General features: G+C 31.5%; 1 protein-coding gene across 1 annotated transcript; it reads right to left on the reverse strand.

Moving 5' to 3' along the window:
* LOC130451475 (protein masquerade) lies at positions 1 to 24,559 on the reverse strand. The gene is made up of 9 exons (XM_056790506.1): positions 24,221 to 24,559; positions 18,196 to 18,458; positions 16,956 to 17,004; positions 13,347 to 13,741; positions 8,211 to 8,553; positions 7,927 to 8,109; positions 7,520 to 7,751; positions 1,374 to 1,651; positions 1 to 1,303 (listed from the first exon to the last, which is right to left on the reverse strand). The coding sequence occupies exons 1-9, from the start codon at positions 24,309 to 24,311 to the stop codon at positions 981 to 983; spliced, it is 2,157 nt and encodes a 718-aa protein (XP_056646484.1). The 5' UTR covers positions 24,312 to 24,559; the 3' UTR covers positions 1 to 980.

The raw sequence follows: 24,559 nt of genomic DNA on the forward strand, positions 1-24,559 counted from the left end.
ACCTGTACAAGATCTGAAATACAGAGTTATAGGAAGCATCTCACTGATGCTGATGTCTTTTTTTAGGTAGAGCAAAGTAAGCCTTTGGTGGAAGCTTAAGCGGCAAGTATCAGATTTTGTATCTGTAGAGTGTGTTGATTGGATTGGAAAAACAGGATGAGTGGCTGTTGGTTTTAAGTCGTAGAGAATTTGGTAATAATTTATTCACTGATATTATAGTTTCAAAGAGATGTAATTACATTTTAATATCAAAAAATGTATTGCAATACAAAAATTTATTATAACAGACAGTACTTATTTGGTAACAGTTTTTAAAATCGATTTTTAATTATAAATTATTTACAAAAATCATTTCACTCGCAATTTCACCCAATCTAAACTGATCGGAATTAACATATTTTTATATCAGATTTTCAAAGGGTTTCAATATGACTGTATAATATTGGTAGTGATTAGACGTTTAGTTTATTTGAAGCGCTGCGACTAAACGCTTATGTAGATCCAGTAAGAATATCTGCACAAACTTGGATTTCTGGATCTGTGTGTAGCACAGATATATAATTATATTGTTTGCATCAAGTGGGTAGTATAAACTTTGGGTTTTCTTATTAAAATATAATATGAAAAGAAAATCAGTAATGATATCTATGACCAAATGAAAAATATATTCTTGTGTAGTATAATTTTGTCACAGACAACTCATTATATGTGTGGGTTGAATTATTGGTAGAAATGATGTAATTTTTAATAATAATAAGATTTTTAGTTATTATATTTATTTGAGGATATGAAGCTGTGAGTAATTGAAAAATTGACAATTTCAGTCTATTCATCCAAATCTAATGTTATAATTAAAATTTGTATTCTTATAATGTTGAAGTCTTCATATTCAAAAATCTTTACTTTCAAAAACTACGAGTGAAATTATTAAAACAAGTGTAACGTCATAATATTTTTGGTTCAGTTTCTACAAATAACGGTTATAAAGTATTAACACTAATAATCTGATTGACCCAACCAATGAATGAAGAAACCTTAACATATACACCTGGCACATCTAAACGGCCACAACCAAATCCCCAAGAAACTAAACCTGCCAATTCATAAAATCCATCATCTTGACATACTAATGGTCCACCACCGTCACCTTGGCAAGCATCATTTCCTTCTTCACCTCCCGCACAAAAACTACTGGCAGGAAGAATGAATATTTTTTCGGTTACTGCATTTATTTTTCTAATACATTCTGCATCACTTACTATAGGAATTTCAGCTTCTCTCACTTTCAGTGGAATTGGACCAGCTAAATAAAAATGATTATTATCAATGAAAATTAGATCTGGTTTTATTAAACGAAAACGAATTTTCCATACCTTCACCCATGTAACCATAACCTGTCACAGTACATCTTTTTCCTGCAGCGTGACTAACACCTCTTGCGGGTAAACACACCAGACAAACACCGGCCTTCAATTCTGCTTGACCGTGTAGTTTTAAGAGTGCAATATCATTATCCAAAGTCTGGCTGTTATGATTATGATGAATGTATGTTGTTGCCACCCTTAAGGTCTGTGCTTCTGAGTTTCCATATTTTTTAGTTAAGTCATGATCTCCAACCCGCACGTAGATTGCATCACCAGAACGAACGATGCTGAAAATAAATATGTAAGTATTAAGTATCTCACCATCGTATATTAATGTGTTATTGAACGATAATTTATATAAAGTAACTACTACTGATAAATTTTTGAACATATTTGGTTTATATCAATATCTTTCACATAGTGTTTTTACAATCCACTGTCCATGTTCTACACTATCTTTGCGGATTTTCAGAGTCACGTTATGGCTTGAGAGATTTTGAAGAGAAGCTTTTATCTGCTTTTATGGCAGAACCATGTAAATGTGATGTTATTAGGTATTTGCCATAGAAACATTCTTTTTATAGTTTTACTGTTCTACGAAGGAATACTTTCTATGTGGAGGCATTATGTCTTGTTATTATAATATGAGTTGTTCTTTGAATATATTCCAAATAATATTTAGCTAATTTGGTGTGTTAACGATTGTTGGAATATTGGAACAAAATAAAAAATAAATAAGATTATTTTGGATTAATGCACGCGCACTTAAATCGTGGCCCGAGAAATAATCTTAGTTAAGTTCGTTCATTTAAATATATGGAATTTTCAACAACTGGTAAAGTGTTTAATTTCATAAACCCAAATTAAATTAAATTACAATAGTTTAGGGCCCCTTTCTACGTCAGCTTGTAAATTGTGAATAAGGATAGTTAAATAGTTATATTCACTGTATTGTGAAATTTATAGAAAGAAACATGGATAATAAAAATTCTGTGAATGAATATTATCGCATTCAATGGTGAACATTACAGTGCGCAGAAATTCTGTATCAGAGCACTATTTACCGAATTGGATGTGTAAAACTTTAACGATAAGGATATTCCTGAAAAACCATCACCCGAAGGGGATAAGAAAAATACCTGCAAGTAACACTATTATAGAGTACTAGAAAGATGCATTTCTTTGTTTTGCTTAGCTCATCTCTGTTGGAGCAAAGTTAGAGAAAATGGAGGATGAAGTTTAATCTTAGTTCTTAATACATTAGGAGAAGAGAAACTAAACATCGTCTTCGTAAAAACAAGGTTGATAGATCACGAGGTAAAATTAGAGCAAGAAAATTCAAACAAGAAAGTATTTTACACTCAACAATTGATATTATATCCACGAAATTCTGAAAACAAGACGAAGAATGGTAAGCAATCCTATTGGAAACAGAAACCTTTTCTAAATAGCAGCAAAAAGAACTTAAATAAAACAAGTTCTCTAACATAGAGTATGATCATTATGGGAGTAGAAATCACATAAAAAGGGATGAAAGATGAAGGTAGAAGTCAAATGATTGTACTTCCAAATTCTCGTCAAAAGATAATAATTGCGTTCATAACAGGAAGAGATTAATCGAAGGCAGAATGCACAAAGATGAAATTATACTCTGTTTGGAAAGAGCGTAGAGTAATAAATGCTCATTATGAATGCAAAACCCTGAAAATTTTAGTACGGTACTTTACGTCCACAATTTGGAATATTTAAATATGCCAATGATAAATAAGTAATTGGACAGAGATACATTTTTTTCCATAATTGACCGTACTAAAATGTAAGCGGTTATCTAGATAATCCGAATGGCCATTCTTTTCTTTCCAAAATTGAAGGATATATTTATTTCTCTCTCTATTTTAATACTTTCACACCAACCTCTAAATCTCCCCAAAAGTAAGAAGACCCTTACTATCGTAGCCGTTGCAATGGGTTTTTCGCAATTAATAAAATATTATTATTGCTTTTTAATATATACAGTTATTTTTATTTAATTATTTACAAATACGAGTATATATATGTAAGTATGAAAGATAAAAATAGAAAATATACTAAACTACACATTACTATATTATATACAACAGTCTATAAATATTTCCTGTAACATATTTAAAGTATGTACATATTTGTAATATACGTATTTTATTCCGAAGAACTAGTGGATAAATTGTTTAAATTAATCATGAGAAGTTCTACAGTTTGATCAATAATGTTGTCTAATTCCCACATTTTTTCTTCCTCTTTGATAACATGCTGAATGCATTTTTGCCAGTTTTCAGCAGTAACGTTTTTTAAAGCTTCGTTTAGTAATATTCTAACGTCCTTTAATTTAAATGTTGTGTTTTTCCGAGCTACTTCGCCTTTAACTTGAGCCTATATCAATTCGATCGGATTGAGTTCACAGTGATAAGGAGGAAGACGAATAATAGTAATTTGGCGATTTCTTGCCACTTCATCGATATTATATTTCTTGTGGGGATTTTTATTTATTTTGACAATTGACAAAAGTTCGTTTTTCACCAAATCATTGTTGAATGTAATATTTTTTTGTATTAACCATTTAATAATGTCTTCTTTTCTCCATGACGTCGTAGGTAGACTTTGAACTTGTCTTGTCGTGATAGTCACCAGTTTTTTTTTATTTAAATAACAGAAGGCCACCATCAACAAAAACCACTGTCACTGTCAATATGTGGATGATGGACCTCTCAATCCTGTTGATAGTCCCTCCAAGAAAGCTTGTCTAAAATTGTTAACCGTCTTATCTTGCCATATTTTTCCTAAAGTGTGCCCCTCGTTAACGCAAGTCTCCTCCAAATAAAAAATAGTTTTTTCTTCCTCCCGGAGTTTCTTAATCGTCCGTAAATAAGACCTTCACCAACAAAGGGTTTCTTCAGAATCTTTTAAATATGAATTTTTACGTTGCTTTTCCCAACAAAAATTTAGTTCATGTAGAACCTGCCAAAGCTTATTTCTGCTGATTGGTGGCCCTCCGTCTTCCAAAAAGGACGCCAAAATTTTATCAATGGTAGGAATTTTCTTTTTAAAGTAAAATGAGTGGACTTTCCTGCGGATTGCATATTTGTAATCTTCATCGATGTAAACCTTTGGCTTTCCTGAGAGAGACTTTGGACCACTTAAACATTCACTTGTTTTCCTTTCCTTAAAAAGTTTGTAAACCGTTGATTTTCCTAGACCTGTCATCTTCGAACACATACTTGTTAGATCATCCACACTCACTGAAGGGTACTGATATTTTAATGCACCATATACATTTAAAGCCATGGCTTTCTCATTATTAGAGAGTGCATGCGTCTTCACTTTATGTATTGGAGTATAGTTTTCAAAGGTCGACATATTGAATATTCACTAAAGTATTGTAAATGTTTCTGTGACAAACACTACGCTAGAAATGCAGTTGTGTGTTGGGGATTTTCTTTTATAGGACTTCTTCTTAAACTGAAACTTGTCAATAACCATTTAAGTATACCTCATATTCTAATCTTTTATTACTGTCTTGCAAAATGTACCTAATTATCATTTTTTCCCAGAAAACATTTTACAAATCGTTTTCAAATTAACCTGTCTGGTATAGGTATATACTATAAAGGGTGTGAAATATTTACCTGTCAACATCATTCCTTTCTTAAAATACCTCAAAGGAATTGTTTTGGCCGATAAGTAAACATAGTTGGAAATTTGAACTTGATGCAATAAATTTCTTAGAAAATAAATGTTGGATTCGTTTGCTAAGGTTTGATAAAATAAAATAATAAATTGTTCTTAAATGTGACTATGGCTATAGTGGCCAGGAGAGGGATTGATTTATCACTCTACACTTTTTCCGAATGGAGTATAGGTTTATTTTGGTTCAACAGATCACATTGTGAATTATTTGGAGAGACCACAAAATTAATAAAATTAATTCGAACATCACATTTCGTGATTCTTGCATTATATATTTACGCTAAACAAACTAAAGTTCCTGAAAATGATATTAGACCTCATTATACTACACACACTGCGTTTGTGGGCCTATCACCCCCAGTACAATGGATAGTAAGAATTGTTTTGTAACAATATACTTGAACCAGGTACGAAACAAGGTGGACGTCGGCCATATCTCCACAACCGAATTATATTATAGCTTCGGGGAGAAAAATTATAACAAGAGTGGCCTCGAGAAACACGTGGCAATTATTTTCAGAATTTCAGGTCACTCAGTGCCACTCAATTGGGTAAATTTTGAAAAATCTTGCTTTTTTTAATTTTATATTTTCAAATAGGCCCCCTAGTAGTAGACATAAAATTCTGAAGCTGTAATATAATCTGTCCCTAAGATATGGCCGACGGCCGTTCTTAGTTACCCGACACATATCTAATAACCTGTAAAGTGCTAAGACGGCTAATTTTGGTAAAGGCGCGTACAGGGCTTTCGGTTGTGCTCTGAAAAATATTCTTCTCAACCAAATTATAAAAAATATGGATATTTGCAGGTTTTATGTGATTTCTATTCTCATAATGATCATACTCTATGTTAGAGAACTTGTTTATTTAAGTTCTTTTTGTTGCTATTTAGAAAAGGTTTTTGTTTCCAATAGAACTGCACGCCATTTGGTATCTTTACTAGTAATGTATTTCACGAAGCATTCACATTATGGAGTGTAGAGAAGGAGGAACATCTCTTATGGACGGTACGTTTAAAATATGGTCTGAATTCTGTAGGGATAATACGTGGCGCTGATTGTACTATGGGATTGAGATCTGAAGTTAAACACTTACTGTATAAGAAATTATCAAAGTTGTGACTGACGTTTGATTATATTCATGTGAAAAGCTGTGCAATCCTTAATATCTTATTAGATTTTTATTTTTTATTAAGAACTTGATATATTTCTGTACCTGCTTGCATAAGCTAATTACCAATGATATTTTAACAAAACTATAATTATTATATTTGTTGCGGATAGAGTTCAATATTTTATTTCTATGAACCAAAATGTTTTATTTTCAATTATTTTATTATTCTTATTGATATTTTTATATTACTATAACTATTATATTAGTTGCTAATGAAGTTCAATATTTTATTTTTATGAACCGAAATATTTTTTTTTTATTATTCTATTATTTTTATTGATCTAATTATATCGCTATAATTATTATATTAGTTACGGATAAAATTCAATATTTTATTTTAATCAACCAAAATGTTTTTTTTAAACTATTTCATTATTGTTACATGATTCTACTTTTTTTTCATATTAAAATATATGTATTATCTAAACCAAATAAATAGCTAAATAATAAAGTTAATTTAACGAGATTTTGTTTTGTTAATCGATCGTTATGGTCGCGAGAATGTCCCTAATGATGTCATAACTATCGCTCACGACGACACATGTTAAGAGGTGGTCGAAGCAATGCCGTATTAACCCCTAAGCTGCGGCCGTAAGTGAAAGGGGGCTGTAACGTTTTGTAGAAAGTAAAAAGTATAATTGAAATAAACTTTAAGTATCAATATGAATTTTTCTTTATGCTTTAAATCCAAAAACGTGAAGTTAAAGGATACAATATATGACGCATCACCAAATATCTTAGGTTTACGATTATAACGCTCTGAACTAAGTGAAACGAGAAAAACCGTGGTCGTGATTGTCATGAGTGCTTAGTAGAACGCACCTAGTGTAATATATCACTTCTGAATCTTTCCTTGTGTAATCATTGACAAGTCTGCATTTTTCTAGGTCATTGACAAGTATATGTTTTCTGTACTATTGAGTAAATGTTGAATAAGATGTCAGCTAAAGTATCCTGAACAAACTGCACCAACACTCACTATTACACTGTATGACGTGCGTTTCGAATAACAAATTATCATCTTCAGTGACTAAAGATTTACGTCTCTAGGCTAGGATCCGCAATCAACTGATAAGTGATCTACCTGAACCCGGGTTATAGTTTCCAAAAGTTGTTACACAGACCAAGGTTTTCGAGATTCATATTTTGGTATGACTCCATTGTTTGGTATATTTACTGGTATGAATGTCACTTTCTTAAGCTCCCACATCTTCCCAAGATTATCTAGTAATTTGTAAATAAGTGAACGTTATACTTACTTAGTAACGCAATGTGCAGCAGTTAAGACCCATTGGGTTCCAATTAAGGCAGCCCCACAAAGATATTGATTCAATGAATTAATTAATGCAACTTGCCAGCACCATTCTCCTTGTTCGCCATCCTCGCCACCTACAACTCTTCCAGAACGTGCAGTACCTTTAACACCACATACGTATTTACTATATACTGGAGATCTAGAAGTAGTTGGAGCTAATCTGGTTATTTCAGTGGCTAAAATTAGATATACAATAAGTAATAACGTTAAAAGTTAAGCAGTTATTCATAATTAACGTCTAGCACAACGAAAGAATATGTAATGTTTGTTCAAGAAAAAGGTTGGTCAACTTTTAACATTTGTTGCGTTAAGATAGGGCTTTCTTGGAAATATATTTGGCGAAAAACTCACTTGTAGGTGGTGTGTGTGTTGCTGGAGATAATGTAGTAAACGATATACTCATAGAATGTATCGTATTTTCGTCTACAGATGTATCATCCTTTTGACTCAAAACATCCTTAATAAGTGATTTTGGTGCACAACATTTTGTGCCCCCTTTTTTGCACTTGAAAATTTCTGTCATTTCAGCATTTCCTAAAAACATTGAAACAAAAAATATATAAGAATTTTAAAAAAAATATATTTCTAGATAGGTTCTGTTAGGTATTTTAATCCAGAAACAAAAATATACTTACTGAAACATGTGAAACTCAAATAAGATACTATACATGATCCAGGACAATCTGGTCTAGGATCAAAAGTAGTCGTTGTAGTCGTTGTTGATAGATAAGGTGGCTTGGGTTTAGGTTTGGGTATAGAAGTAGTTGCTCTTGTATTGTCACAACAAACGGATCCTCTTTTGCAGTTTGAAGTATGCGGAATAAGAACTGATGGTCTCTCACAAAACGCTGCCATAATGTTTAATAAACAAAATCCAGGGCATATTGGTCCAGGGTCCCGTGAGATAGGTTTTAGAGTTGTTGTCGGTCGATGTGTGGGAGATGCTGAGTTTGGTTCTGGTTCCGAATCTTTCTCTGTCTAAAAAAAAGATAAATGTTTAGAATGAGTGCTATTGGCGATATAAAAAATTTGCAAAGCTAAGTATATTCCAAGCTTTCGAATAACTATATTTGAACTATACGAATATAATATATTTTATTATAAAATTTCATGTTAATTTTTTTCTTCTTAGATTTTTTTATGTTTTTCTTGATAAATCTTTCTGATTTTTCGACCTTTTGACTTGACGATATGACTTGACATTGATAATTTTCATAACAATATTGATCAATGGATAACCTACAATATGAATATGAATGGAAAACAAGTTTTTCTCTGTTGTTTGTATATACTTGAAAAATATTTAGCAGCCATCAAACAAATTATTCGTAGTTCCATTAGAATTTATAAAATAGAACTATAAAATTCTTGTACCTATTTGATTCCATCTCTGGAATTTTTGAATTTTTTCAATTTAATGTATGTGTTTTCCACAGTCATTACAAGGTTCTTGATATATTATATCACTTCTTTTGTTTTTCCTTACTATATATCATATATATATATATATATATATATATATATATATATATATATATATATATATATATATATATATATATATATATATATATATATATATATATATATATATATATATATATATATATATACCTCCGCCTGGTGTGTTTCGGTGTGGTGGATTGAGTAGCCCGCTGGACACAACTGCCGGTCCCAAGCCCGGGTAAAGGAGGAGGGTCAAGTCGATAGGCCAGCCCCCTATCACTTGGAAAAAACTTCTTTTGGCTAAAAATCCGAAAACTAGGCCTCGGAATATGGATGATCAAAATGGAAAACGACAATGGCAACGAAAACGGACTATGATTTGTGGAACATGGAATATACAGGGAATTAGAACGAAGGTAGATGACATTTTACAAGGAATTAAAAAACATAAACTGGACTTTATTGCTCTCTCTGAAACAAAGAAAAAAGGACAAGGTACACAAACACTCGGGGAATATATCCACATATACAGCGGCGTTAACAAAGAAGAACATGCAAAAAGGGGTATATCGCTCCTTATACATGAGAAGTATAAGAAGAACGTCTCCAGCTGGGAAGCAATAAGCGATAGAACAATAAAAGTTAATGTCAATTTAAAAGGCTGCAAAATAACAATAATTGCTACTTATGGACCTAATGAAGACGCACGGGTAGATGAAAAAGAAAAGTATTATGAAACGCTAAATGAGCTAATATCTCAGATAGGTAACGATCGAGAAATCATAATACTGGGAGACCTAAATGCTAGAACTGGCAAAGAAACGAAGCATGAGATAATAGGGCCCTACGGTGAAAATACCAGGAATGATAATGGCTCCAGGTTGATAGATGTCTGTCAACATAACTTACTAAGAATAATGAATGGGTATTTTAAACATAAGGAAATACACACATATACATGGACGCAAATAACTAGAAATCTAAGATCGATAATCGACTATCTTATAATGAAACAAAAAACGAAGATAAAAGTGCACAATGTCAGAGTATATCGATCCGCAGAATGTGGAAGTGACCATCATCTGATAAAAGCTAAGTTAATAATGCCAATAATCAAAGACAACAAACAAAAGAATCAACTGCAAAACAGTAAAGATTTAACAGATATAGATATACCAAACTATAATATAGAAAGCCTTATGAACGAGAGCACAAAATTATTATACCAACAAAGACTGGACCAAAACCTCCCACAGGAGTACGAACAAGAACCAACAGACAATCTTACCAAAGTAGTAATTGACAGCATACACAAAGCAGCCAAAGAAGCCTTAGGATATAAAGAAATGAAAAAGAGAACACGAAATTATTGGTGGACTGAACAACTGCAAAATTTAAAAGAACAAAAACAACGATTGTATCATACCTGGCTAAGCACTAAAAAAGCAGAACATAAGGAACAATATAGTGAAGCTGTATCAAAATTTAAAACCGCTGCGATAGAGGCCAAAAACCTCAGCTGGGAAAATAAATGCAAGGAATTGGATACCTATTTAGGAGGACGCCAATCCAGGGAATCGTGGAGATTTATAGATAATGTTAGATCTGGCAGAAAAGAAAATATCCCAATAGGCACCATATCACCAAATAAATGGCAAGACTATTACCGCTCATTACTCAGAGAACAGAGATCTGAATATAGTAACATGCCGGCTGAAGACATACGGATTACAGGTGAACCAATAAAAATCAACGTAGAAAAAACAAAGAAAGCTATAACACTACTTAAAAATGGGCGCGCTCCTGGTCCAGAGGGAATACCTGCAGAATTAATAAAAGCAGGAACAAATAGGCTGTTTAATATCCTAACAGAAATTATCAATAGACATCTAAATGGAGAACCAATACCGCAAACGTGGAAAGAAGGATGGATCACGTCCATATACAAGAAAGGAAATAAGGAAGACTGCAATAATTATAGGGGCATTACAGTGACTAGTACGCTCAGTAGGTTATACGGAAAAATAATAAAGGAGATCATTTGTGAAGAATATCACCCATACGAATCCGAGGAACAAAACGGCTTCAGAGCAGGTCGATCGACGATAGATAGTATTTTCTGTCTATCACAAATAATCGAAAAGAGAACCGTAAGATCACAAGAAGTGCACCTACTATTGGTAGACTTGAAGAAAGCGTATGACACAGTACCTGTCTCAAAATTATGGGAGGTTCTGGAAAGAACGAGCATAAATACCACTCTAATAAAGGCTATAAAAGAACTATACAGAGACACAACAGCAAAAATAAAAATAGGTAACAAGGTGACAGACGGCTTCAAAACAACCAAAGGCTTGCGACAAGGGTGTTGTTTATCCCCAACTCTGTTCAACATATACATAGATGAAGCCCTAAGAGTTTGGAAAAAAAAATGTAAAGGAATGGGACTAACTATTGGGGAGAGCACCTTGTATACACTGCACTATGCCGATGACCAGGTAGTGGTAGCACAGGAAAAAGAAGATCTGGAGTACATGTCTAGAAAACTTATAGAAGAATACCAAAAGTGGGGTCTACAGGTTAACACGGAGAAGACACAATACATATGTATAGGATCAGAAGATTCACCTGGGAATTTAGATCTAGAGGGAAAAATAATTAAAAACTGTAAGGAATGCATATACCTAGGTGTAAAACTAACAACAACAGGACGAAACGAGGAAACAATTAGGGACAGAATAACCAAAGGAAGAAAAGTAATAAGAGCCCTGAACTCAGTGCTGTGGCAAAAGAATATTAGACCAGAAACAAAAAAGAGAATATACAACGCCATTTTACAACCAATAATTACATATAGCTCCGAGGTTTGGCAACTTACAGAAAAGCAAAAAAATAACTTAAATGCAGTGGAAATGGATTTCTGGAGGAGAGCAGCAAGAATATCTAGAACGGAACATATAAGAAACGAGGAAATAAGAAGACAATTGAAAGTAGAAAGAACTTTAGTAGAAGATATAGAAAAGAAACAGTTGATTTGGTACGGACACGTTAAGAGAATGGGAAGAGAACGACTACCAAGAATAATATTAAAATGGACCCCCAAAGAAAAAAGAAAGAGGGGAAGACCACCTAGAACATGGCTACAAGGAATCACTAGAGCAATGTCCGAAAGGAACCTAGCAGTCGACGACTGGCAAGATAGACAGGCCTGGAGATTAGGAACCCAAAGGCGTATAACGCTATAAAAGGGGATATATATATATATATATATATATATATATATATATATATATATATATATATATATATATATATAGTATCAGTTAAATCAGTTAAATTTTCGATCCATTTTGATTTTATTTCATTTGTATTTTCAGCAATGGGTTGTTGTTTTAATATTAGGTTAACAATTTTCTCAATATTTTTTTCTTTGCATTAATTAATAAATGATTCAGTTCAATCTCGAAATTTTTCGTCAGATTTTTGGAAAATATTAATAGGAAATACTTTATTTATTTTAACTGTTATGTTTTTCAAATAATTTTCTAATGTTCTTATTAGAGTAGTTGATTCGGTAATAGATTGTTGTACGATTTAAAAAATAAACCTAGAAAAACGTGATTTTGATATTCATGCTCATGAAAGTTCTAGTTTGATTTTATTCTTATAATAAGAAAAATGAATTTTCTGGTTTCCATTTATAAGAACGAAAAAGTTATAAATGATAAAAAAGACCTGAATAATTTCAGTAAACTTTATACCTTTAATTTTGTGAATTCTAATAAAACTACAAATAATTTAATTGATTACTGCTATATATTTGAGATGTAAGAACTAAAGAAAAAATTCATTTTTCTTATTAAAACAAATTTCTGTTTTGATTTTATTCTTATTTTGATATTCATAATGTAGGTGATCTATTTATTACTAAATATAAGTTGTCAGTATCAATATCATATTTTGAAAATGACTGAAATAAGTCAAAACGTCAATTTTTATCTTTATTTTAAAAAATTATTGAAAAAACTAATTTTAAAACACCTCAATACCTCAAATCAAGAACATTTAGAAGAATATATATATATATATATATATATATAAATGTATAAATTGCAAATTCAAAACATAACCTATTATTAAATATGGTTTTAATTCAGGTCTTCACAAGGTAGTGTTTGTCCACATAATCATGATATGTTTATCTCAGGTTTATCTTGTGATCACGCTTATAGTGACATATTTAATCAATGGATAGCTTTTCAAACATTTGATGCATGAAATTTTTTGATACATATTATTGTTGAGTTGTGTTTAACAATACTTACAGGAGGATAAGTGAGACAGCAGCTGCCCTCGTCAGCACATTCGGCTTCGGAATCAATCTCATCACAAAATAAAGCGAATAATCCGTTTACACATTCTCCTTTGCATTCTTTTGAAATTGGAGAGGAAGCTGATGATATTGTTGTTCTTTTAGAAGGACTTATCGAAGTCGTTAGTAGTGGCCTAGCAGTGGTTCTTGTTTCAACTTTACTGTAGTTTGTTTTAGTTTTATTGGGATACACTAAATTGGCGGGTATTTTATCTCCAAATGTGACACTGGATACGCAACATCGTAAACCTGGTGCGCAAAGATCGTTTTTGTTTAAAATGGCTTCACAGTAGTTGGCGATATTTTCAGCCACACAGACTCCTTTTATTTCATTACTATTGCAGGACCCTGCATATAAAAATAAAGTTATTAATTCTAACCTAGAAAATTCGGGAAAAATCTTATATACGAGGTTCGTAAACAAATATTGAACCTACCTCCATATCACCGCCTCAAAATTTCTCAGTGACCTCCGTGAGGCATTTAGTTATTGTAAAAAAGTACGGAAAAATAATAACAACGAATTTACATGATCGAAAGACACAGTGATAGTCTTTATAGTTGGAGCATTCTGAATGGTCAAGACCAAATAAAACACCTCATAGCATAGCCAAGTAAAGACAATATTGAATGTTTTCTTTCGATTATGAAGGTGTTGTGCTCCACAAATATTCTCCAAGATGTTAAACGATAACTAAAGAATACTACATTGAACTATTGACATAGTCGAAAGAAAATGGCTGACGGGTAAATGGCTGCTTCACCACAACAATGGACTAGCGCATTCTTCGAATTTGGTGCAGCAATAGCTAACAAAACTCCAAGTCCTATAGGAATATTATAGGCTATAGACATAGTTCCTGGTGACTTGTAAGTCCTGATTAAAAATGGACTAATGCACTCAATGCTATTCCGATGTTCTGGATCGCTTCAAGAAGAAGGAATACAAATCACAACAAGTTAATCATGAGTAATACAAAAACAACAACAATATGGTTATATAAAAGGCTCTCTCTCTCTCTCTCTCTATATATATATATATATATATATATATATATATATATATATATATATATATATATAAGACACGCATCAATAGGATACTTGGATTCAATAGAGCCGAATTGTTTGGATTCTTAGATAATTTGAAATAATAACAGTTTCCACTGTCTCATATTCACAATATGAAGAGATTGGCGTAAGTAACGATGGTCCTGGAAACAATTATAGCGCTTAGAGGATAAAAACGTATAAGAATAGTCGCATCATAGAAAAGAGGTAAAAACGTCATGACTATCTGTGCTATGAGTGTTTCAAGGTCTTTCATTTCAATTTTTTTTGTTTTCCCTCGACAACGTCACTCAACGCGGCTAGAAAAAGATGGTTCACCGTAAGCTGTTCACACATCTTTTGATAATGGTTAGACAAATGAAAAAAGCCATTGTACATTGGAAGCTTGAGAAGTCGCTAAAGCTAACCATGTTGTAATGCTTTTGACTCCACTACACTTATCACATCGGTTACAACCTCTAGAAGAAAAAAGGAAACGAAAAAAGGCAGCCAACAAAAAAGTAAAAAGAGTAAAAAGGAAATTTTTTGAGGATGAAAGTACCACGTCTTATTAACAAGACGTAAGACGTTGAAAATTGGGTATTAAGATGGATTGTGTTTTCATCTTTGAAATTTATTTGTGGGCAAATGATTAATAATGTAGCATTAACGCTATGATTAAGTGAGTAAGGATGTAGTTTCTAATGAAGAAGATCCTATAAGTATCTATAGCTCTTTTATTGAACTTTTTCTTTATAAACTCTAATTACCCCCCTTTAATTATGTGGTTAAAGGCAAAATCTGTGATAAATTTTTTTGTGCTGTCCACGTTAAGCCATTGGCTGCTGTAATAAGGCTTTATCTTAGAGTAGCTCCTATAAATGTTTTTTGGCTTTTTTAAAGGGTACTCAGACCTGGGTGATGGTTTGTGGCTCGAGTTTTATAGGGTTTTGTTACTTTCGTAATGTTGGCTGGGTGAAATTGAATTTTCTATGATGAGTTCAAAATCATGAAAACTTAGTTTGGCTTGTAGAAGTTTGAGATTATCATAATCAGAATGGTTCTGAAAGATGGAGGTTACAATGAAAGACTTATGAATTATATTATCATGTAGATACTTGGAGGTGATATTATCCCGGTACGAGTGTAGCTCTATTATATCCCGTTATTGTTCCCTTTTGCTAGTTCAAAATTCATATGCCATATTATATACTTTCTTTGAGTTTTCCAGCAATAAATTTGATTAAGCAATTCCCTAATTGTTGGTGGTGCTAAAGGTGCTAAAGAAAAGTCACTTTTATTTTCTATATCTATTTTTAGATGGTTTGTAAACATAATTTCAAATAAAATATTAAAACACTGAGAGATTTGAGTTTTGAATCAAATTTTATTTTGTTTTAAAAGCTATTTCAAATTACAAATTGTCTCACAAACCATTGCACGTCAAGAAAAATATACGTCAAACACATTCATGTCGCTCTGTGATAATGGTCCATGCGTTTAAAATGGAGGTCAGGTCTAGGAAAATTGATATTTCCAATTTAGTTCTGTACACTTAAAAAAAGCAGTGGTGTTTTACCTGCTAAAATAATAGAAACCGATTTTTTGTTTTAAACTAATATAGCTAAATGAAGAAATCATCTGACAGCAGTGATTAATGATTCATTAATCACTGCCGTGATTAATGGGTATTATTAAGGTGGAACAAGCAAACGTATAATGTGTATATTATATAATAGTCGTGAATGAAAATATTTTATTGAGAAAGTAAAAGGATACTAATAACTAAATTAAGTGTACACTATTATCAATCGATCTCATATACAAAAATAATAAACCATAAGCCGAAGTTGTAGGGCTGTGATGGAATAGAAATTATTAAAAAACAATATTTTTTAAATAATGTTGACTAAAAATAGTTTTTGATAAGAAAGTTGATTAACATTATTAACAAAATGGTTGTAATGTTTGAAAAATTAGTTAAAGTGTAGATGAACGTATTAATGACGTATCAGTATTTCACATTTTAAAAAGTTGTGAACTTGCAGTGCAAACGTTTTTTGTCGGTACTTCGAACATTCCATCTGGAATTATTCTTCAAGCTATAATGTTGGAATAAATTGACTATACGTAATTCTTTCTCAAAGTTTTCAGGACTGTAATATAATTGTTTCACACACACGCATAGTAGTTTTTTATTTGATAATTGAATTTTGAATTCTATGAGTTTAAAAATTTTTATAAGCTTTAATAATACCAAAATCACCGGAAATCTTAATTAATTATTTCCCAGACGGTGAATACATAAGTATTCGAAAGCTCCGAAAATATATTAAAATTAGTCCACTTTGCTGTTTCTTTGCCACGTTCCCAATAAAAAACTACTCATAATATAGCTGGTAAAGACCTCTTTTCAATTTACATAGAGGTATATATAATTCAACTCCCAAATTTCTTACTTGTGTAAGGTAGGTATAACTATTTAACCTATTTATTTTGTAAAGAATCTTACCTGGTTCGTTGAGAGTAGTTATGTTATTAGATAATTTCTCAGTTGCTACCTGAAAAGAAGTGAAGGAGATTAAAGACTAACAAATGATTTATATTGAAATTTGGAGAAAATAGGAAAATTTCACTTTATTGCATTTCTCAAAAACTTAACACTAATTTTGAGAAAATATTTTATTTTCACGAGGGTAATCACATGTGCAATGTCATCATTAAGAATGACATCCGGAGATGGAGTTTTGATCATATATATATATATATATATATATATATATATATATATATATATATATATATATATATATATATATGTTACTGTGAATGTCCAATATTAGAGAATGTTAAGATGCACCAGTGGATGTCGACAATCACCAATTTCGATGGTGTAACTCGAAAACTGTTCTTAATTTATACTTGAATCGAACATACACCGGTGAATGTTAACATACAAGGAGGAGATACTGTGAATCTTAGATTCGGCGATTCACAATTTGTGTGAATGTTAACAAACGCCAGTGTTTGTTCGAAAAGCGAGAACGTTCTCTCTTTCATATACCGCTGCTTCACTCACTGACCACAGTCGAAAATGCGTCTCTGCGCTATTTTGTTTTAACTCAAGACACGAAAAGGTTATGTTTGTTTTACCTAACCTAACCTAACTTACCTACCTATACCTAATACAGGTAGGTTGTTTTAATGATTTCGATTAATAAAAAATTTGCCTTTATTTATGATTCTATTTATTGTAACAATTTGTGACTTCATTAGTCATATACTGGCCCAGAACTTCTGTTTCCAATACACATAATTATTTCTCTATATTAATCAGGCAGGCATCATAATTTCGGTTATAATGAACATTGACCAAGTCGTCGTGGTCTATGATAACAGTCACCGGTGAATGACAGAAATCGTTAAGAAAAGGATAAATAACGGTCATTCACCAACTACCTTGGTAGATGTTAACAGGCACCAGAGTATCTTAACATACACTGCATTTCGGACATTCACAGTAACATATATATGTAACCGTCCAAATAATTAAATTCAAAGTGTGTTCCTATACGAGTAATGAAATGATAACATCAAATAATTCGTCCAAATCAAGGCTTATTCTTATCCGTATAATAGAAGTAGAGTGTAGGTGACGTATACAAATTTGAATTCGAAAGGGAGCATATCATTATTATCAGTAATAGGAGAATATTGTCATAACATTACTAATTACTGATAGTATTACTTACTTGCTTTGAGGTAGTTGTAGGTGGTAGTGTAGTTGTTGTTACAATAGTGACTGTGGTATATTGAAATGTTGTTGTTTCAGACTTTGTTGCCGTTTCGGCATTTATTGTTGTATTTGGCAGCGGAGCGTATATACAACATTTCATTGAAGATGGACACGTGACATCGTCCAAAACGCTGTAACAAAATATTGTAGCTATGGCGTGAATGCACACACCCGGACAGTCTTTTACGTCAGCAGTATTCGTTATTGTATCCAAAAGACCTGAAAAAAAATAATAGTGATATATTAGAAACAAATAATGATTTCGAGGAGACAATATGTAAATCATATTACGACCTGATAGTTGTTCTAAAAAGATGAAATTTTCTGTGTTAACAATGTATGTTCAAATGAAACTACTGTTACAAAAGAGAGTTGAAGTTATCATATTGCTCTTCATTAACTGCTTTTCTATTCAGATTGACTTAAATGTAAATAACTTAGAGTTATTACAGTTATTGATACAATACCAATTGATAATGGTGTATTACTTTACGTAAATGAGCTAAAACAGTGAAGAATATATTGAATAATATGAAAATTAATGGCTTAGAGCAGTGATTCTCAACCAATGTGCCGCCAAAATTTACAGATGCATTCAGTGAAATTAAATTTTAACAAAACTGAAACATGGTAAGCAGAACTTGAGGATTGTCTACATTCAAAGGATTTCAATAACTAAAATGTGAACATAACATAAGTGCTATAAGTGCTATAAGACTTAGTCTTATCATAAGTGATTTCAATCATAATAAAATCATTTGCTTTTGCACATTGTAATACTTCAATATTGTGCTGCAAAACTTAAAACGAATTCAAAAGTTATCTGTCGTGATTAATAATATTCTGACATTTTTATTATGAGCCAAAATGGATAGAGAGGAATCAATTAATTCTTTTTGGATTAATCTTAGATTCGATTACTCAACAATTTTCCAAAAAGCTTCAAGTGTGTTATTATAATTTTCTCTGTTATATTTGTGCAAGCTCTGATTTCCGCTTTATAACAACGAGTAGCATTTTGGGAGGTGATATGAATGACGTGAGCTGTATTATTCTTTAAAAACAAATATTATGTGATATTATGATCATATTTATTGAATATTTTCATAAAACATCTAAGTATTTGATCCTTCATATATTATATTGATTGTTCCGTTAATTTTTAATTAAACATATTGTGCAAGAAATTTTTGTCGAAACTAATGTTTCATTATTTTATCATGAATGCTTGCTGTTTTAGCTTTCTTTTGCATTATCAAAAACCTTTTTTTTTTGTTGGAAATTATTCTCTTCATCTCTTCTGCTGATTAATATACCGAAATATTAAATGACAGGCTTACGAGCAGTTATGTATACGCTGTTATCAAGAAATACCTGAAAATATGCAATTTAATCAAAATATGTTTATTATCTTTGTACTATAACATAACTCTGTATTGTATTATTTTCATTCTTTTACTTGGCTACAACCGTTTTGAGGTTTTACTTGACAAATCGAATTAAATTGTTTTTAAAAACGTTATTTCTAATAAGAAATATAAAAATGGAGCAGTTAGTAGGATACGCGTGAGTAACATAAAGAATTGTCCATTTTTGTTTAGTCTTTTCGGTAATTTTACAACTTTTACTGTTTTGAGAACATTTTTACGATCATAAGAGTAAAAAGCAACAGCACCCAGTCCTTGAAGTACCAGAAGTAGTAGAAGAATCAGGAAATTATTGAGCAGTCGTTTCTTCAGCAAAACGTAAGTGCCAAATTAATCCTTTCTTAGCTTTCCTAGCCATTCTTAAATCTTGGATCGATATTTTGTATTAGTAATTCGATGATAAGAATGAATAATTCAAATAATAACGATACTTGGAAACTTAAACAAAATGCCTTACGACAACTACAATTAACTGGAACCTCTTTAAACAAAAAGTTAATAATATTGAATCTTTCAATGGTGATTGTGAGTTCTAAAATAAGTTTATAGTACGATGTGGAAATTTAGTAAAACATATCAAACATATAATGGAACTGCAATAAATAGACGGGATAAATTAAAACAAGTCTTGCTACAGTACTTTTCAGATAAGCGAGATCTAGACTGTCTCGTCTAAGAATTAAATAGATGTAGACCTCTTAAAGGTGAAAATTTAATTGACTCTGGTAGTAGGTTACAATTAATTCGAAGTAGGGTATTTCCAAAAAATCAGTAATTATATTAATATGAACAAATTTGAAAAGGATTGTTAAATTAATCATTATAATAAAACTGATTTAAATATATTAATTGCCGGATGTACCGGTATACTCAAAAATAATATGCATTTGAAAAAACCAGAAAATATTGAAGACGCTGTTAAAAATTTTGGAAATATGAACGAAAATTTAGTTTGTTCAACAAAATAGATCTAATTATAACAAACTGCATCTCAATAATCAAAGACATAATTCTAACCATAACAATAACCTTTTTTGAAACATGCCGTTTCCCAATGATCCTCCTCAACTAAGAATTGATCACTTTCACCCAAATAAAAACTCTTTTCAACATAATTCTCCAATTAGATCTCATCCAAATAATATTCAGAAAACGCATCAATCTTCTCAAAATAACACTCACTTCCCAGGTCAACCCATTAATATTCAACCAATCCCGCAAAACAGGAAATATCTAATTCCAATCAAAATAATTTACCAACACCCAATCCAATCTCTACGACATCGAGAATTACTTCATTACAACCAAGAAATCGCTTTAATAATAATAACAATAGTAATTACTCTAGAAATAACTCGAATCAAAGATCAAATTTTATAGCCGAAGAACTATAATCTAATCAATATAATCCTAATATTGAGCTGATTATTAGCCAACAGAAAAATCACTAGAAAACGGAAATTTTCAAATACCCGACCCGTCCAACGTGATGAGGTTGTCGAAGTAAATAATTTTTTTAACAACCGTCTACGCTATATCGACATAAATAAAAAAATAAAGTTAACATTGCTAATAGACACAGGTAGTTCCCGGTCTATAATTAAACCATCCTAATTGAAAGGTATTATCCACAAACCATTTACTATTCAGAAGTTATATTATCAACTAGCTTACGAAATAAATCATAAGATACCGAGCTTTAATACCTGCATTTCGAGAAGTTGAATGTAATAATTATTTAATTGACTTTATTTTGTACGACTTCCACAAATTTTATGATGGAGTTATAGGACTACGAGATATAATTAATTTGAATTTAAATATTGATTTTTGTAATAAAACATTATTTAATGAGAAAAAGAAAATACGGTTTTATTTTTAGTAAAGTTAAATTAAATATTTAAAAAGAAAAAATAATAGTAATAGTTGATACACTTGAAACTACATCTGTTGGTGCAAATTTTGACAAAAACGATTTAATAAGTTTAACAAGAACAAGAAAACATTAAACAAACTTTGCGATTTTAGACAATGTAGATCTATCAGAAATTTGACGAAAAGCAACAAAACATACAAAATAAACGAATAAATATTATCTCAGACGTGACATTAGAAAACCCTGCATAAACATAAAAAAACGAAGAAAATAGCGACGATAGACTATATACTATGCACACAGCAGTAGAAAATCCAATTTTGAATATTCCAATATCAGAAAAACCTCTAAATATATATAAAAATCAAATATAATTGATACTAGGTGAAATACTTATGACCAGAATAACCCGTAATAGACCATTCGAAAACTTTCGATTATATGTAACAATATCGACATTCAATAGCGGCTCTAATATAATAAGATTTATCAAAGAATACTTGAGCCCCCCCCTCAAAAAAAATTATGCTTTATACTTGATTTATACAGCTGTTTTTTTATTATATGTATCACATCTTGTGCTAATCACTCTATTGCTGTTATTTCTTAACAAAAGATTAAAAATTTCGATTGAATGTTCTAATAAACTGAATACTAATGAACGTGTGTTGAACTGTCATCTCAAATAGTTTGATTATCTTTGGTGCCTCCGAAATATTTTGACGACATATCTATCACTTCCAATCACTACTGCAATTATTATATAAGGAATTTTTCATAAAATATTTGATCATATACGAGACAAAGTCAATTTGATTTATTTGATTTGAATATGATCCAACTTAATTTTAAACAAAATGACGGTGTATGGGTATAGGTGGCCTACGTCACACCAGAATCGAAACAACAATCCATAGAATGGCGACATTCATCATCACCCAAAAAAATGAAGTTTAAGGAAACAATTTCTGCCCGGAAAATCATGTGTACAGTTTTTTGGGACAGAAAAGGAGTATTGCTAGTGGAGTTTCGGCCTCGTATATTAATGCACCGTCTTATTGTGCAACATTGAACAATCTGCGTCGTCCAATCCAGAACAAAAGACGTGGCAAGTTGAGTAAGGGTATCGTTTTGCTGCATGACAATGCCCGTCCACATGTGGCTAATCGGCCAAAGATCTTATCAAATCTTTTCAATGGGAAACTCTAGATCATCCTCCCTACAACCCTGATCTGGCGCCCAGCGACTACCATTTGTTCCTGCACTTGAAGAAACACCTGGGCGGTCAGCGTCTTCAAGACGATAACGAAGTTAAAACAGTTGTGATACAGTGGTTAACAAGTCAGGCGGCAGAATTTCTTGAGGGGGGTATTCAAAAACTGGTGCCACGTTATGACAAGTACCTCAATATTCACGGAAATTATGTAGAAAAGTAGATTAAGGTACAGGCTTTCATGTAAAAATAAAATTATTGCGATATCTTTACTCTTCTTTTTTTAATTCCAAAACGGTACTTACTTAAAAAATATGCCTCGAAGAATCTAGTTATATAAGAAACATCTAAGTAACTAACAAGAAACTGAGCACTTTTAATGAAATTTTACCACGATATGTTCATGTTATTTGTTCTATTGCTCCTTTGCTGAATGCAAAAAAAGTCCTGGATAATTTCTGATATTTTAACAAGACAAATTATACGTGTATATTATGTTTGTAGATGAATTGCGAGTCTATTTTCAATTAGAAGATTATATAGGGGGCAATGAACGTGAATTAGATGTTTTTCGTTGATTGCCAATCCCAGATTTGAAAATAACTGTATTTGTAGAACAACTTCGATCGAGCTGGTTATCAGTTTCAAGCAAATTCTTTCAAGAAGGGATACAAATATTCAGGGCTTTCTAAAATGTTGGTCAAGGGTAAATTCATCTTTAACATAAATATATTGAAAAAATAGGAACAAATTCAACAAACATTTATATACAATAGAATGCAATATTATGTGCAGTGAACAATTCATTTGGGTAGTACTGCTTCAAAAGATTAAATATTCGGTGGATTCGAAATTCCAGAAAATAAGGAAAAATGCTTTGGTAGTGAACATTTTTGAAATAGTTCATTTTGAATTGAAATTATATTTATTTTTCTAATTAAGTAGAAATTCAATTGAAGTTATTATTTAATCATTGATAAAGTTTTCCCAATGTTCATATTTCATTAAAATATGAAACTAAAAATCATTTCATTCTATCTAAAAGTACGTTTTTAGGCATTGATCATCCATACGGTTTCACTATAACGGGATCAGTGCTGATTGCTTTAGTTATATCTAGAGAATTCGATTTATTAAAGAATTTATTAATAATCGATTTATATTTCATTCTTCTTCATGAAGTGATTGAAATGTAGTGAAAAATTATTACATTAACCACTTAAATTAAAAAAAGAAATTTAAAATTAGGTTATTGTGAATTTCAGCTTGCTTAATTAGGTTTTAAATTATCCTCAAATATTATCAAGGGCTCAATATTATTGAATAATAGTGATTAATATGATATATTGAAACATATTTTAAATGTTCTAGTCAATTATAACAGTAAATAACACAGTTGCCCGACAAGGGGGTCAGGTTGATCCACTTATTAATTTTGTTTGCATGCAGAAGAGCTGGAACTTACCTGAAAGAAAACTACTAGAAAGGGAGTCATCTTGTGCTTGTGCCCCTAAGAAAAAGACAAGACAAAGTATTTCCCAGGTCTTGTACAACATTTTCGTATAAACGACCGAATGACACAGAATCTACACTACTAACACTCGTTCATTGTTTAACTACACCATTGCGCAATAAATTAACTGATTTTCAATACGGAATTTACTTCCGGAATTTACCGTTGAGTTCCAACTTTAAACTAATGGATTCTTGTTAATATTACCTACGGAATATGTGTAGGAGTACCACTAGTGTCAGTTTTGCTGGTACCCGCACTGGTACCGCACGGTTATCTTGATTCATCCAC

The sequence above is a fragment of the Diorhabda sublineata genome, chromosome X (assembly GCF_026230105.1).
Source record: "Diorhabda sublineata isolate icDioSubl1.1 chromosome X, icDioSubl1.1, whole genome shotgun sequence".
NCBI lineage: Eukaryota > Metazoa > Arthropoda > Insecta > Coleoptera > Chrysomelidae > Diorhabda > Diorhabda sublineata.